This window comes from Haemorhous mexicanus, chromosome 1 (assembly GCF_027477595.1).
Source record: "Haemorhous mexicanus isolate bHaeMex1 chromosome 1, bHaeMex1.pri, whole genome shotgun sequence".
In the NCBI taxonomy this organism is placed as follows: Eukaryota; Metazoa; Chordata; class Aves; order Passeriformes; family Fringillidae; genus Haemorhous; species Haemorhous mexicanus.
In genome coordinates, this window is record NC_082341.1 from 146,044,108 (window position 1) to 146,058,913 (window position 14,806).

Consider the following 14,806-nt stretch of genomic DNA (forward strand, 5'->3'; position numbering starts at 1 on the left):
GCAGCCTTTCCTGTGGTCTGTTTGTGGCTCTGTGATTACTTGTAGCTGACCCAGGTTCCTCTCGCTGAACTTTGCAGGTAGAGGGACACGGACGCTCTTACTGAAAACAAGAGCCTCAGTAACACCAAACAGTGCTGGTCTTCATGAGCAAATGAAGCACAAACACAAATATTTGAGAGGAGCAAAGTGATCTTTTGCTTTATGTTTATATCCTGTGCTCATTTAGTTTCTTGCACCATTTTTGCACTGATGGCTGCTGTGTTTGGCAGGAATTTGCAAATACATCGGTGCTTTACAGCCAAAAGTAGTAGGAATGGTCTAAACAGCTGGAAAAGGGAAACCCCTTCCTCTTGCATTTATTTTTATGGCAACAAAATCTAGTCACTGTCTGGTCTTGATCAGTCTTGGTTTTTTCCCTTTTTTTTTCTTTTCAGCTTGAGGGTTGAGGGAAACAAAAGAGGGAATGAATAAAGAGCAAGGGAAAAGAGTGATTGCTGCTGGGCTCTGTCATGTGGTGAGGAAATCAGGCTGAAACTGGAGAGACCAGGCCAGACCTAACAGTCATACTGGGAGGCCTTGAATTGTGTCAGACAGAGGATCTGAGCAGTGACAATAGCTGGTGATGTTTCTGGCTGCAGTCTAGCATTATCAATATGTGAAGTTGTGCTGATGGGTTGCTGCCCACAACACTTTCCCCACCTGCCTGCTCTTACAGGCAGCCTCAGATGATGACCCCTGTCCTTCCCAAATTCGTACATCCATTTAGATCATGGGGACTGATGTGGGGTAGCCTGTTTTTCTGGTGTGTTTGCTTCGGTTGTCTCTTTGGTTTTTCCTACTCTGAACACTGCTGTTGTTATGAGCTTGGGTATTTGGTGGGGAGTGGAAGCAGTGTGTGATTTTGGCTCAGTCCCCAGTGTACAACTTACACCATGTATCTCCATCAAATGGAGATATCTCCATGTGTGGCACCTGGATGGATCTGAACACAGGAACTGCAAAACTACAGGTGTGGGGAAGAGTGGCTGCAAGGTTGCCCAGAGGAAAAGGAGCTGGGGTGCAGATTGAGAGTGGCTGAACATGAGACAAGGTGTGCCCAGGTGGCCAAAAAGGCCAATGGCATCCTGGCCTGGATCAGAAACAGTGTGGCCAGCAGGACTAGGGCAGGGGTTGTCCCCCTGTACTCAGCACTGGTGAGGCCACACCTTGAATCATGTGTCCAGTTCTGTGCCCCTCAACTTGAAGAAAGACATTGAGGGGCTGGAGATTGTCCAGAGAAGGGAACAGAGCTGGGGCAGGATCTGGAGCACAACTCAGATGAGGAGCAGCTGAGGGAGCTGGGGGTGTTTGGCCTGGAGAAAAGGGAGGCTCAGGGGAGACCTCGACACTCTCTGCAGCTCCCTGAGAGGAGGCTGCAGCCAGGTGGGGTTGGTCTCTTCTCCCAGGTAACAGTGACAGGATGAGAGGAAGTGGCCTCAAGTTGCACCAGGGGAGGTTTAGATTGGGTATTAGTAAGCAGTTTTTCACAGAAAGGGTGGTCAGGCACTGAAACAGGCTGTCCAGGGAAGTCACCATGCCTGGAGGTGTTTAAAAGACATGTAGATGTGGTACCTAGGGAAGTGGCTTAGTGGTTGACTTGGCATAAAGGTTCTTTCCAACATAAATGATTCTGTGACTGTGTAAGGGGACATCCCATGGTGTTGAAAATTAATTAGCAGGCTAACAGTCACAGATTGGTTGTTTAACAATAAAAAGTTACTGCTGTACATATGTTGGGCAGAAAAAGTGTCCAACTACAGTGCAGCAGCCACTGTGTTGGAAAACAGTTCTCAGTCATGGCCCTGGCAGAGGAGGGGTCTGACAATGTTTCCCAGCACCTTCATTGCTATGGGCATGCAGGTAACTAACCAGAGGGTGACAGTCTGAAAGGCAAGGGTTAAGAGGAATAATGTGAAATAGTTTAGCCTTACTAAAAGCCAAATAAACTAATAATGAACTTTTTTTGTTGCCAGAACCCTACAGAACATCACTTTCTCTCTCTGGCTGAATTTTCTTATGCAATCAAACATTCTTCTCCTTGCTTTAAGCCCCTTGCTGCCAATTTAAAATAGTATGAGACTGAGATTTCTCACCCTTCAAGAAAACACTTTGATTTGTTGAAGGAAGTTAGGAACAGTTAAGGAGATAGGAAAGAAAGCCTTTCTTTCTACCTTTCTCTGTGCTGACATCTGCAACTGGGGATGTGTTGAAAAGCAAATATAATCTGCTTTGAGCAGTGCTTTCCCATTCTCTTTCATTCTGGTTCAGGGCTCTGGTTCCCCATGAACCAGACTTAGCGTTGGAAAGTGAGGTGCAGAAAGGCTGTGGGACCTCAGGTGGGTGGTCACCTCCCTGTGCTGGGGCTGTGGGGCTAATGTTGTTGTTCACATGCAAATTTTTCAAGAGAGCACTGAGATGAGAAGTGGCAGGATGACTGTCTGTCTGTCTGTCTGTCTGCCTGTCTGTCTGTCTGTTCAGTGCCAGGGAAGCCAGGCCAGGACCCTCACCAGCCCCTGTCTCACCTTGTAGCCAAGGCCAACTGCAGCTGCTGCCAGCAGCCCCACCACTTCTCACCAGCTTCAGCAGAGCTGTGGATGGGCACAGCCTGGCCCTGAGCAGCCCAAGGGACTGGAGCAGACCCCTGGGGCTGGCAGTCAGGCAGAGGTGGCCTCCGTGGCTGCCCAGGCTGCCTGGCTCAGCCATCTGCTTCTCCCTAGAGCAGTGAGAGATCAGTTTCAACCTGGCAGAGAAGAACATGTTTTCTGAAATCTAGTAAATCTCTCAGAGGGGAGGAATAGTTTCTGGGACAGTGCTGCACAGTGAAAATGTGCCTAAAACGATGAAATTTTTCCTTCTTTTTTTTTTTTTTAAGACAGTTAATATGGTTTTTGATCTTATTTACTCTTTATTTTGCTGTTGTTTTCTCTTTGCTTATTAATATGCTTTGTAATATTTTCAAAAGCAGCTGGTAATATCAGAAGGCATTGCAAAGAGGGATTTGGTCTGTTCCTATAGTTTATAGAAATGTTCCTGAAGGAAGCTAAGGCTGGAGAGCTGCAGCGTGGTGCAGCCTTGGATTGACTGAGTGGGACAGCTTCTGCTCACAGATCCCTGAAAATTGTGCAGCGTGGCTAAGGACCTTGTGTGAGTGGTCATCTCACTAAAGAGGTGGAGAAGGTGACTCTGGGAGGGGGCTCCTGCTCTGTGTTTTCCAGGTCAGCCCTGGTGGTTTTCCAGGGGAGCTCAGGGGCTGCCAGCAGCAGCTGGTGAGGGGTGGAAATACTCCTCTCTTCTTAAGCTTTGTTCAGAAAGCTGGAGAAGGACAGCTGAGTGCCAAGTGGGACAGGAACAAGATCTCTGGGGATGGAGTGCTGTGGGAGATACCCCGTGGTCTGTCCAAGCATCCCTGTCTGCCCTGTGTGTGTGCACTTACTCAGAGACCTCAGAGCACTTTGGGGGTTTTTAGTGGCTTTTTCACTGCATAATTAGGGTTTTGATGTAGACTTTCAGTTGTATTTTGTCTGTTGTAGGGATGGGGGCAGGGATGGGTTAATTTTAATAGCTTTAGGAAGAGGTGTTGAAGGCAAGGAGGCTCATGAGCATGTTAGTCCATGGTGCTGTGCTCTGCCAGGTTTGGTGAATGCTTAACGAGGCCTGGACCAGCAGCCAGGAGCTGTTGGGGCTCCTGGGATCTGTTGGGATTACTGTGATTTTCAGTGTGTGGAGAGAGATGACTTCCAAGAACATTTGTATCTGCTAATCATGCTGTAATAACAGTCTGCAGTCGAGAGGCTGCAAACCCCCCATTTCCAGCCCAGCTGTGCATGTTTAATTCCAATGAAGGCATTGCTAGTCTGCTGTTAGAAGTAATTCAGATCTCTAAGGTGGTAATTTTGATCATGGTGTTTTTTAGGGAAATAGAGGTGTAAGCTACGCTGAAAAGTTAATAAATGCCTAGTATGATACAAACACCAGGGAGTGAGGAGCAAGGACACGGTGGGTGGCTGCCAGTGCCCCACCCTGCATCCTGGGCTTGCTGTATTCCTGCCTGGCTGAGCCAGCTGCAGAGGAGAGCGGCATTCTGGGCACGTTAGCTTAGTGGAGGAGGTTTTTCCTGACCATTGCCTGTACCCCCAGTTTGGGGCTTTGGGGCAGTCAGGCCATTTGATGGATCAGCAGTGCTGTGGGGGGAACATCAGAGCTGCTGGAGCTGTGGGGAGCTGGCATGACTTGCTCCATGGGGATGCTTTGGGCTGACCCCAGGATTTAAAACACCCAACTGGCATCTTCAGGAAGAGAAGTTGAGTGGAGTGTGGGGTTTATTTTCCTTCATCTCAAGCACAGCTTGGGAAAGCGAGTGCTTTCAGGGCTTCCAACTCAGTTTCTCTCTGTAAAATACGCTTTTGCAAAATTGATATTTTCTGTAGGTTGAGAGAGTCTCAAAGGAACTTTTCTGTCAAGCATGTAAAAAGTACCATTATTTCTCTTCCCTGTCGTAACAGCAGCTCAAGATTTGCCTTTTAGCTCTCTGAAGATATCTTGACAATCTCTCTTTTTTGTAAAAAGTCCATGGTGAATAAAGCAAAATAATCCCATTTTCAGGTGGTTTGTGCTGTAGTGTTTGGGTTGCAGAAACCATGTGGAGTGCTGCTGTTTATAAAGTATGTAAAAGCTGTTTTGTTTATTTTGTTTTGTTTTGCCATGAGATGTTTTTTTGGAAAGAATCTAGAATGATGAAGCAGCTGGTGGCTGAGTCTCCTGCTCAGTGTGCAGAGAATGGAGATTGGCTGGGATAGCTGGAGTTACTCACTGCATGCTGTGGGCCACACAAACACACAAACAGGCAATTCCTGTCAACCAGGAGTTGTGTGGTAACTCAGAAAGCACCCTTTACTGTTCTGTGCAGGTACTCACCATGACACACATGGGAGCCAGCAGATACAGATCTCCCCAGCTCTTGTCCATTACTCTGTGGGTGTTGGTGTGGCACAGCTCATGTGGGTGAAGTGGTGATGGCTGTATGAATGCCTCCTGTGCAGAGGGGAGGTCTGGTCTGAATTTGCCTGATCCCAGCACTGTGATGCATTCCAGGAAAGTGGTGTTTTCATGGCAAGGAAAGCTGCTTCTGCTGCCTTGTGCTGCCTGGGAGTAAGCGTGTCCCCATGGGAGGCTGCTCAAGAGCTGCCTACAGCAGGGATGCTCAAGACAAGCAAACTCAGGCAAGAGTTTTCAATAGCAATTACCTACCTGTTGAAAAAGTTGGTGTTTCTATATGAAACATGTTTGTGACTCCTTCATTTCACTGTTGCCTAACTCCAAGCATTCAAAAGCAGTAGCAGATCTCCCAGAAGTGTGAAATAGTTTGAAAGATCTGAAATATGTATGTTTGTGTATATATATACACACATATATTACCAACTTGTTTCTGAGCTGTCGTATTAAACCCAAATCATATTCTCATAGCCACGAGGGGCAGAAACTTTTTGTATACTTTCTGAAGAGGATGGTGCAGAATGATTACAACAGCAAGGGATTGGATGGAATAATCCCAAAGATTTCTTTCTGCTTTATGTTTACAAAAGTAGAGAAGATCCTTGCAGAAGCTTCACCAGCTGGGTCTTTAGGAGAAGTACCAAAAATTGTGAGGTTCAATATACAATCCCAACAAGCAACAGCACTGTACATATACGTATTTATTTTACTTAACATTCTAAGCGGAGGTTTGAGGTTGGGGAAGGACAGGGCTTGTGTTGGACTGTAGGTGATTTCCTTTTCTTTAGAAGTGTTTTATTCATAGGTTTGGATTTAGTTCTCTTGGCAAGCTGTAAGGTCACTTTTGTGTGTTGGACACAGCACTGAAAAAGAAGGATTTCAGATAGCAGTTTTAGTAAAATATGACTGGACTAAACCCATTAAATAGAGAAACAGCTTCATCCTAAGCCTACAATGTGAGAATGGAGAATTTGACCCAAAAGAGGGAGGAAGAGCAGCAGAAGGTGGCCTGCTGGGTCCCGAAGTGCTGGAGGTATAAATAGCACAAAATCTGCAGCTATCCCATGTGTTTTATTTCTCTTTTACAATTCAGTAAAACTAGCATTTTTTTGCCTTACTCTTAGGTGGAGTGAAGCGGGAAGCAGTTTCCCTTTTATCTGTGAATAAACATGCAGCTTTTTCTAGCCTAAGCTCTTAAAATATGGTTATGGTTGTGTAATAGCTTCTGGCTTCCCAGCTCCTCCAGTAGCCAGCGTGCTCTTTCAGGAAATCAAGTCATCTCTTCCTTTGAAAAGATCCAAAAAAATACCAAACTAACCTGCTGGGAAGCAGCAAAAGACTCCAAGTTGAAATAAATAGGGCAGGAGATCTTTCTCCTTTTTGAATGCTTTTATTAAAAATCAGCCTGGGTGGGGAGAACCGACGGGTCGCGCACACGCTGCCGCTGCTCCCAGGAGTGGTACGGAGGAGGAGGAAGAGAGGAGGAGGAAGAGTGCAGCTTTGTCTGCTGGTCTGCAGGCAGAGCTGGGGGTTCCGTCCTCACGAGAGCACCAGGAGATGCCAGTTTTTTGGTTTGACATCCGAGGTCCTCTTCCTAGCCAACATTCTTTTAGGTTAGGGTGAAAGGTGAAAAGGATTTTAGCAGGCGCTGGATTCAGTTCCTCACCTCTAGACATCACTTAGATCTCTTAATTCCATGATGGCTCCTTGTTTTAGGGGTTTTTCCTGCTAGATTTGGTGAGGTGTTTCCACATTTGCATGCCAACCCCATTGTCCTCTCCTTCTCACAGTCCCAGGTGCCATTTCCCAGGAAGCACCAAGGTGTTACTCGACAAAGAGGGAATTTCTAACCATCAACAACAGGTAATTAAAGAAAAACTATTAACATCAGGTGATTACAACATGAAATTATTAACAACAAATAGTTAAAACTCCAACTTAGCAGCAGTTGGTTAAACCTGTTAACTCTGCAACTTTTTTTAAAAATGGACAACTTTTCTACTCATAACCAAGTGGTTTCTTTTGGGTTTGTCAGCCAGCCTTCCTGGGCTGATAACAGGAGTCTGGAGTTTCAAACCCAAATCCTTCAGCTTGAGCTGAAAGTGCAGCTTGTGCTCACAGTCCTACTGAGGCAATCAATAGGCTTCTGCCTCTTTTCCTGGGGGGCTTGTGGGGTGGTTTTCTGTTTGTATTTCTTTTACTCAGAGCAGTCCCTTGGCTTTTTATTATCTCTTTAGCCATTCCTGCAGACCTGCAGGCACTGTGTTTCTTAGGTGTGCATACACTCACTGCCAAAGGGAAATGTTTTTCTATTCAGTTCTGTCTTGCAGCTGCTGAAACGAAACCTTCCTCTCCTGTTTTTTTAGGGGGGAAAAAAAAAAAAAGCAAAAATGAGAAAAGCCTGCTTTAGCTTTGGGAGACAGAAGGTGAGTCCCTTTAAGGAGGAGGAGGACAATTTTGATGGCATTTTGTAGAAGTTCCCAGTAGCCAAAGAGTTTGTTCTGGAACATGGCAGCTGCAGCAGATGTTTTGTGGGTATTTCCAGTGCAAAGCACAGAGGTGGTATCTCAGGATATCAGTGTGAGCGCTCTCCACTGGCTGCTTGGCCTAACAAATGTGGATTTTTTTTTCTCCTGAGAGGCTCCCAAGGTTCATTATTACTGTAAAAGGGCTGGAGGACCAAATCTTTCAAATTGCTTGTCAGTGGTGGTCAGTGGAAAAGGGAATTGTTGGAATTCCTGTTGGCATTCCTGGTGCTGGTGAAAAAACTAAATTACCAGTTGTAAAGGAGAAGGGATGGATGCTATTCTCTTTTCTTTTTCTCCCTGACTTATATGGTTTTCTCCACTTTGTAGGTATCAGAAATACTGTTCATCTTCAGAGAGATTCCCAGGATGTAGGAAATCAAGTGCTGTGAGTGAGTAGCTTTTTCTTTCCATTTTCCTTTACATGAGAAATCCAAGCTTGCCCAAACAGAAGGAGAATCTTCTAATTTTTTTTCTTTTAAAGACATTTCAAGAAATGTTTACAGCAAGCAAATCCAGTCTTTTGGAGCTAGTTGAGTGCCTTTGGCACCTCTTTGCAGCCCACAAAATAAAGTCAGTGTTGTGTTACCACATAGGCTGAATAATTATCTCACTACAGATATAAACCACATGAATGCATTTAACTCAGAATATGGTTAGCAGAATGGACCATTAGCACCATCTGAAGCTTGTTTGTCGTTTCCAAGCTTTACCAGCTATGGAAAGACAGAATCTTGCTGAAGAGTTGAAGCATTCCTTGGGAAGTGAGCTTGCATCTTTTGCAATGGAAAAAGAGCACAGATTGGCTGTGATGTTGTTTTTGTGTGTATGGGCAGCCCCACAGCCTTGTCATCACAATAGGAAACTATCCAATATTTGGGTCTTCCCTGATGTGATAAAATAGCTTTGAAGGAAGTTTTGTATCACAGGAGACACTTGCACATTTGCTTCAAAGCAGCTTAGCCAGGAGCTTCTATATATATTAAAAAAAAAACCAAAACAACTGGAAATGTATCTTTGAAGAGCAGCTGCCCTACACCTTTCCCTATGCATTGCTGGAGGGTGTGGGCTGGGATTTCCCAGCAGCTGTGGCCACTCTGCAGCTCTCCAGGTGGGCCAGCCAGTGCTGTTCTAAAGGAACCTCAGGAAAGCCTGGTTGCAGCCTTTGGCTGTGCACAGTGTGGGCTCCTGAGGCAGCTGCTCTGAGGTTTGATAACAGGGCTGAAATTTGGATGCTGTTGTTCTGGGCTTCATTGCTTTCTGTAAGTAAATTTTATTAGTTGAGGGGTAGAATAAGGGGGTTTTTTTGAGGCTTTTATAATCAGCTCAACTCCTGTTTTTACCCTGTTCTGTGGTGATGGCAATCTCTGGTTACTTGGACATCAGCAGAGTTTTGTTTCTATTTTCATTTCAGTGGCTTAAGCCTGTTTTCTGTTACAACAACAAAAATCTATTTGGGCTGGAGCAGAATAAAACCCCAAATTGAAATCAGCCTGAAAAAGGAAGGGCTAGTTTTGTTAAAGGAGAAAGACTGAGTCCATCCGTGTTTGGTAAAGGTGTGGTGAAAATTCACTAATAAACACCTATCAAGCATTCAGAAACTGGTAAGCAAAAAAAATTGAATCCTTCTTTCAGCCCTTTATGAAGGTTACTGGCAATGAGTGCAGTAACTGGAGAAAAAAGGGATGTGAAATGATGACAGTGTTTTGTATTGATCTCTCTCAGTAAGGTCCAGGGTTCATATTCTTCCTTTGAATCACAAATGTTTTCTTCTAACTCCTTGGTGTTTAGACTGCCACACAGGACCTGCTAATTGAGCTGTGGGGCTTATTTTTTGTGAGTCACTTACAAAGCATTGCACAGGGTGGGCTCTGGCCTCTGCTTTTTTACAGCTGTGCTGGCTTCAGAGTGATGAATAGATGCCAATTTAAGTGAAAAAGAAATCAGCAGAAGTGTGCTTTGTATATATTGTGTCTCTCAAGGTATATCCACATCCTAGAAAAGCTCTTTCCTCGTCTCAGAACCAAAACTTGATTGTTTTTCTGTTAGGTAGGCAGTGTTGAAATCTGGGAATCATTTTCTCAGTTCCTAATGAATCTACATCCCAATGCACCCCTGTGGTGGTTGGTTCCACAGAGGGGTTGAGCATGGGGACCTGCTCCTGCTCCTCAGAGAAGGACTGGCTGGTCCCACATAGATGTTGTCTGTGTCATTGAATCAAAGTGAAACAGCAGTGCTGATACAGGCATGTAATCCCCAGGTGCCTCTGCTATATTATAGCTGTGTTAAGAGGATGAGAGATACAGCCAAGAGTGGCCTCCTTGGAAGCTCCTCAGGCAACTGGTGTATGGTCTCAGATGGCTGTGAAATTACTGCAGCAAGATCCAGTCACAGCCCAGCAATGACAGGAGACTGGAAGCTCCCATTTGCCTGTCTTCTCTGCTGGCTGCATGACAGGAACTGGGGAGCATGAGATGGCTGCAGTGGGATAGTGCTGACTGAGAAACTTACCTCCTGCTCAGAAGCTCAGGAAAACCCAGAGCTAGAAGAATTTGGCTCTTCTGCATATGCTCTCTCTGTCCTCTTGCAGTATTGCCCTGCAAAATGTTTCAGCTGTTCTGTGAGAGAACTGAAGGAAAACCAGGCTTGCTTGTCATTTCCCTTTCTCTGTTTGACTGCCAGCAGCTGGAGGTGAATCTTGGCAGTGGCTGCTCCCAGAGGTGCCTGTCCCCTGTGAGGGGTGGCAGTGTGGGTGTCAGCAGGGGCTTGGGGTGCCTCTAATGGACATCCTTGCAGAGGGGCCTTGACCAAGAGCTGTATTATGATCTGTCAGGAAGGTGTTGGTTTGGGAAGCTCCTACCACTTCCAGTGGGCCTGGGGACAGTTATGAGCAAGCTGTGAGTGGTGGTTGCTTCACCCATTAGGCTTTAGTTCACCATCCCTTTGTAAGGCAGCATGTCTGTCCTGCTCTTTAGAAGCAATACCCACTTTATTATGGGCAGAATTCAGCTGATGGAGTTTTGTTCTCTGCAAGGCAGAGCCATCTCTTGGTGGGGAACCAAGCCCTGGGAGGATGCAGGGGAGGAGTTCCTCCAAGTTGTAGGTGCTGGGGAAGAAGCATCCTCAGGTGGTTGTGTGGCTGCTCTCCCACCCCAGGATGCCCTGTGTCAGGACAGGTTGGTGAGATCCACAGGATGCCCAGGGCAGGCTGCAGTGTTGGACTACAAAGGCACAGCAGGTCTGGTGGGGAAGCAGGAAGGACAGAGAAAGTGTCCTTTGGGCAGTAGTAGCTTGGAAAAATTAACTTGCTTATGTTGAGACTTCTGGATGTATAACTTCAAAAATACATACTTGTTGCAGTAAACTGTTCTCTTATCAGATGAGATTTAGATGAATTTGGGGTTATTTTTGTTTCTTGGAGCTTGAGCAGTGAATTTGCAAGCGTTTTCTGCAGAGAAAATGACAACAGTGTGTTAGGGATGCCAGAACTACATACAAAAACTGCTTTGCCAAATGCAGTGGTGCCACCTCCTTGCTCTTACATGGGGCAAGAGATGGGGCTCTAGCTGTGCCTGCCCTGAAATTGTCACTTGTACTTGTCACCAGCAAAGCCACCTCTCCAAACAGTGCACTCCTCACAAAACCAACTCTTGTTCTGCTGGTGCTCGATCAGGGGAGTGTCTGGAAATTTTGGACAGACTGTTTTATTTTTTAAAAGGAGGGGAATACTATTGTAACTGAAGGATAAAGATGTGGAGGAGAAGTTGGTTGGAGAGGAGGAGAGATTTAGTCAGGGGAGATGAGGCTCAGCCAAAAGCCTGTATTACAGCTCCAAGATGAGAAGGGGTGAGAGGATTTCATTCATGTAACTGCAAGTCTGCAGCTCAAATCACAGCCCAGGGCAGGTTTGTCCCAGAGATGAGTGCTGCCTGGGCTTTGGTAAGGATGGCATTGCTTCTCCCTGGCTCTCCAGCAGCCCCAGTGTGGCGGTCCTTTGGGATCTTGCTCCATTCTTCTTATTTTTGATACTGTCTCTTCTTCCTTTTCTTTTCCATTAAGTATGATGTCACAAATGACATCAGTCCAATAACTGCTTGTGGTTGTCATAGCCACAGTCTGTGACACCCAAACAAAGCAGCAGGAAACCAAAGCTGGCATACAGATGCTGCAATATTCATTACATTCTTTTTGGTTAATAACTGTGTGGTTAGGTATTTCTTTTCCATTGGGAAAAAAAAAAAAGGAAGGGGTCTTAAAAGCAAAAAGTTGAGTCACTGAGGAGGAGGAAGGTGGTTTCCAGCTCCATCTGACCTGTGTAGCTGCACTTCTCCATCCCAGTACTCTTCCCCCGAGGTAATATTGCTCTGGCCTCCACTGCTCAACTCCCTTCTGCAGTTGTTCCCATCACTTCAGACCATGTGGTGGTGCTCCTCATGGACAAGGCAATGGGAGACATTGCACTGCCTCTAACACAAGGCTCCCAAAGCCTCCCAAAGGCTGGCAGCAAGGGCCAGCAGCAGCCACGTGTCAGGCAGCTTTAACTGCTGGGTGGCTGAGGCTGCCAGTGTTGTGCTGCACAGATAGAGTACAGGAGGGTTTGCTCATCTTTTGGGGGCATTAGATGTGATGGGGGAGTGGTTGTTTGCTCTTCTTTGTTTTGTTTTGTTTCTGGAATCTGTGAAATAAGCTTTTCTGGTTGAGCAGCAGAGCTTGTTTGTCCCTGCAAGATTTAATCACTCCTTCAGTTTTGCACAGTTGGCCTAATAGTAGGAAGGTTCTTGCTACAAAAAATAATTCCAATAATGTAAAACAAAAAAAAAATTAGAGAAATAGATGTGGTACGAGCACTGCATTTGCAAGACAAGCACTGGAGGCAGGTGGCTGGGGCTTAGTGAGAAGGAGCCACCTCAGCCCCTCACTGCTGCAGGCATGTGGGGAGCCACTGCCGTGTGGCCCTCGCCAGAACTTCCCCTTGCCCAGTGCCACCCCCTCTGTGCCCCCACAGGGACATACTGACCCTGGGGACTCCAGCATGGCTTCCCCAAAGTGTTTGGGCGTGTGATTGCTGGGCTGAGCCCAGGTAAGTCCCCAGGCTGCCTGTGCTGGGAGCAGGCAGCAGACACAGAGCAGAGTCCGGCTCTGCATTCAGGCACTCAGTGCCGTGGCTCCTGCTGGTGCTTGCAGGGAGGTGCTCATTATATAATAGCTGCTGCTTGATTAATATGCTGTGAGTCAGAAGCACCAGGGTATTTTAGCTTTCTCTAGTTGCTATGGAAACATTATTTTAACAAATAGCTTTTTAATATTTAATTAAAACAGCTTTTGGCAAGCTGGAGTAAGAACTATTACAATCACTACTACAAAGGGTTAGCAGTGAAGTGTATTCCAGAGCCACGATTTTTTTGGTTGAGCCTGTATCATGTGTCCCCCACCCTGATCTGTCAGCCCAAGTGAAAAATCACTAATTTATTGGTTGTGAGAGATGTATTCTTGTTCCTAAGACACAAAGCAAATGTAATGCAAATCTGCAGTTACTCTTCACAATTGAAGGTTGTCACTTCTTTCAATGTACAGTGCCAAGGCAGCCCTGTAAGGACGAAGCAGTGTGATAGCATTTATTAATCACTGCTGTATCACTGGTGTTCCTTCTTCTACCTCTGCCTCCTGAATGAGATCATTCCTGTTTTGTTTGCTTCGTGTTCCCTCTGTGTCAGGTTGGATGCTTTTCCTTGCCAGCTTGTGGAGGAGGCTGGTGCTGTGTCCGGATCAGGCTCTGGACAGATTCCTAGTCTTTTTTTAGGTGAGCTCCTCTGCTCCCTGATACCAAATGATTCTGCAGCAGAGACAAATGAACAGAGAACTCAGTCTCCAGAGAAAAATAAATATTTAACAGCTCTTTGTAAATAACCTTTATTTATAGAACAGTTGCAGGTTCTATCATACTTGGTAAATGGGGATGCTTTTTATGCAAGAATTCTGCCTTGAGGGACTCAGTGGATGCTTAATGTCGTCTGTGATATAATAATGAAATAAATGTGTCGCTCTCGTGGGATTCCCTTCCAGCCCCTATTTCCTGTGATTAACTTCAGTATTGCACACTTCGTCTCTATTCACATCACATTCCTTAATATTGTACTGAAACCTTCTTTGGGAGGTAGCACCTTTATTTCCTGAGGGCAGGGGAAGGGTGTTGAAGGTTTTCACTTGTGCAGATGGGTCTGAGGCTGTGTGTACCTCCATCATGGATCAGTGTGCTGGCTGGCCCAGACCCAGGGATTCATGAGCTCAGCCTCTCACTCTCAGAGTCTGGGGTGGTGCTGTTACCCCATTTCATAAATGAGTGAAAGTAAACCTGGAGAGATGGATTAGGATGTGTTTCCCCCCAGCTGCCTATAGGTTAAGTAGTTATTCTATAGTAGCTGTCTAACCACTTCCAGCATCAGTTGAAAGACTGCACCATTTGCAGAGATGTTTCACTCTGCTTTAGGACAGATGTGTGAGGCAGGTCACAGGCATAGCCCTCAGAATTGTCTATCTCTCCCCATTTAACTCTGAGCCATAAACTAGGTGGGGAAAAAGGGGACAAGAGGAGTGCCACCCTGACCAAAGATGACCTATACAGTTTCTGTAGGTGGTCCCTAACAGTGTTCCAGGCTGCAGGATGTCCATGCTCCTCACACTGCTCTGGTCACACAGTGTCAGGTGGCCCTTCCAAAGCAGCACAGCTAATCTCTGCTACACATTGCTCACAGCTGGGCATCTGGGATTTAACAGCACAGAAGGATATGCAAAACCAGTCCCCAGGCATGTAAACTAAGGTGCTAAAGATTTGTCTAAATTGTTCCAGCAAGCCAGGAAGAGAATTAAGGCTCTCCTTCCTGTTTACACTGAAGGTGTGTTGTTATGACCAAAACTAGAGTGATAATATTATTGCTGCAGTAATACAGCAAGTAGATTGGGTGTGTTAGGCAGTTCTTTTAAAAAATCCTTCTGAGTTGAATCCCATACTTCTTGCTAAGTTCTTTGATGTTTCTTTAAATCCCTCTGCTAGCTGATGGCAACCTCATCTAATCCAAAGGTGATCCCAGGATATGGCAGGAGCTATGATGGAAGCAGGGTCTCTGGGTGGATGGTGACAGCCACAGAGCAGCACATGCTTGCAGCCACCTGTTTTAGCTGCTGCTTCCTGAGAGCTCTGGAAAGGAATCCTTTTTTCTACCACCAAGCACCTGATACACTGCAAAAACCAA

At 45.9% G+C, this 14,806-nt stretch overlaps 1 protein-coding gene across 5 annotated transcripts in view; it reads left to right on the forward strand.

The window, feature by feature from the left end:
* ZHX2 (zinc fingers and homeoboxes 2) overlaps window positions 1–14,806 on the forward strand; it is a 74,942-nt gene that overhangs the window by 24,532 nt on the left and 35,604 nt on the right. For 2 of the 5 annotated variants that reach the window (XM_059866203.1, XM_059866184.1), the window contains one exon: window positions 7,887–7,944. The exons of 1 other annotated variant lie outside the window; for it this stretch is intronic. Coding sequence is in view for 1 of the 4 variants with exons in the window: in XM_059866184.1 (XP_059722167.1) it covers window positions 7,887–7,944 (58 nt within the window). In the remaining 3 variants the exon portion in view is untranslated. Of the gene's footprint in view, window positions 1–7,886; window positions 7,949–14,806 lie in introns of all 5 variants that reach the window. 2 more of the 5 variants (XM_059866211.1, XM_059866222.1) reach the window with 1 other exon arrangement.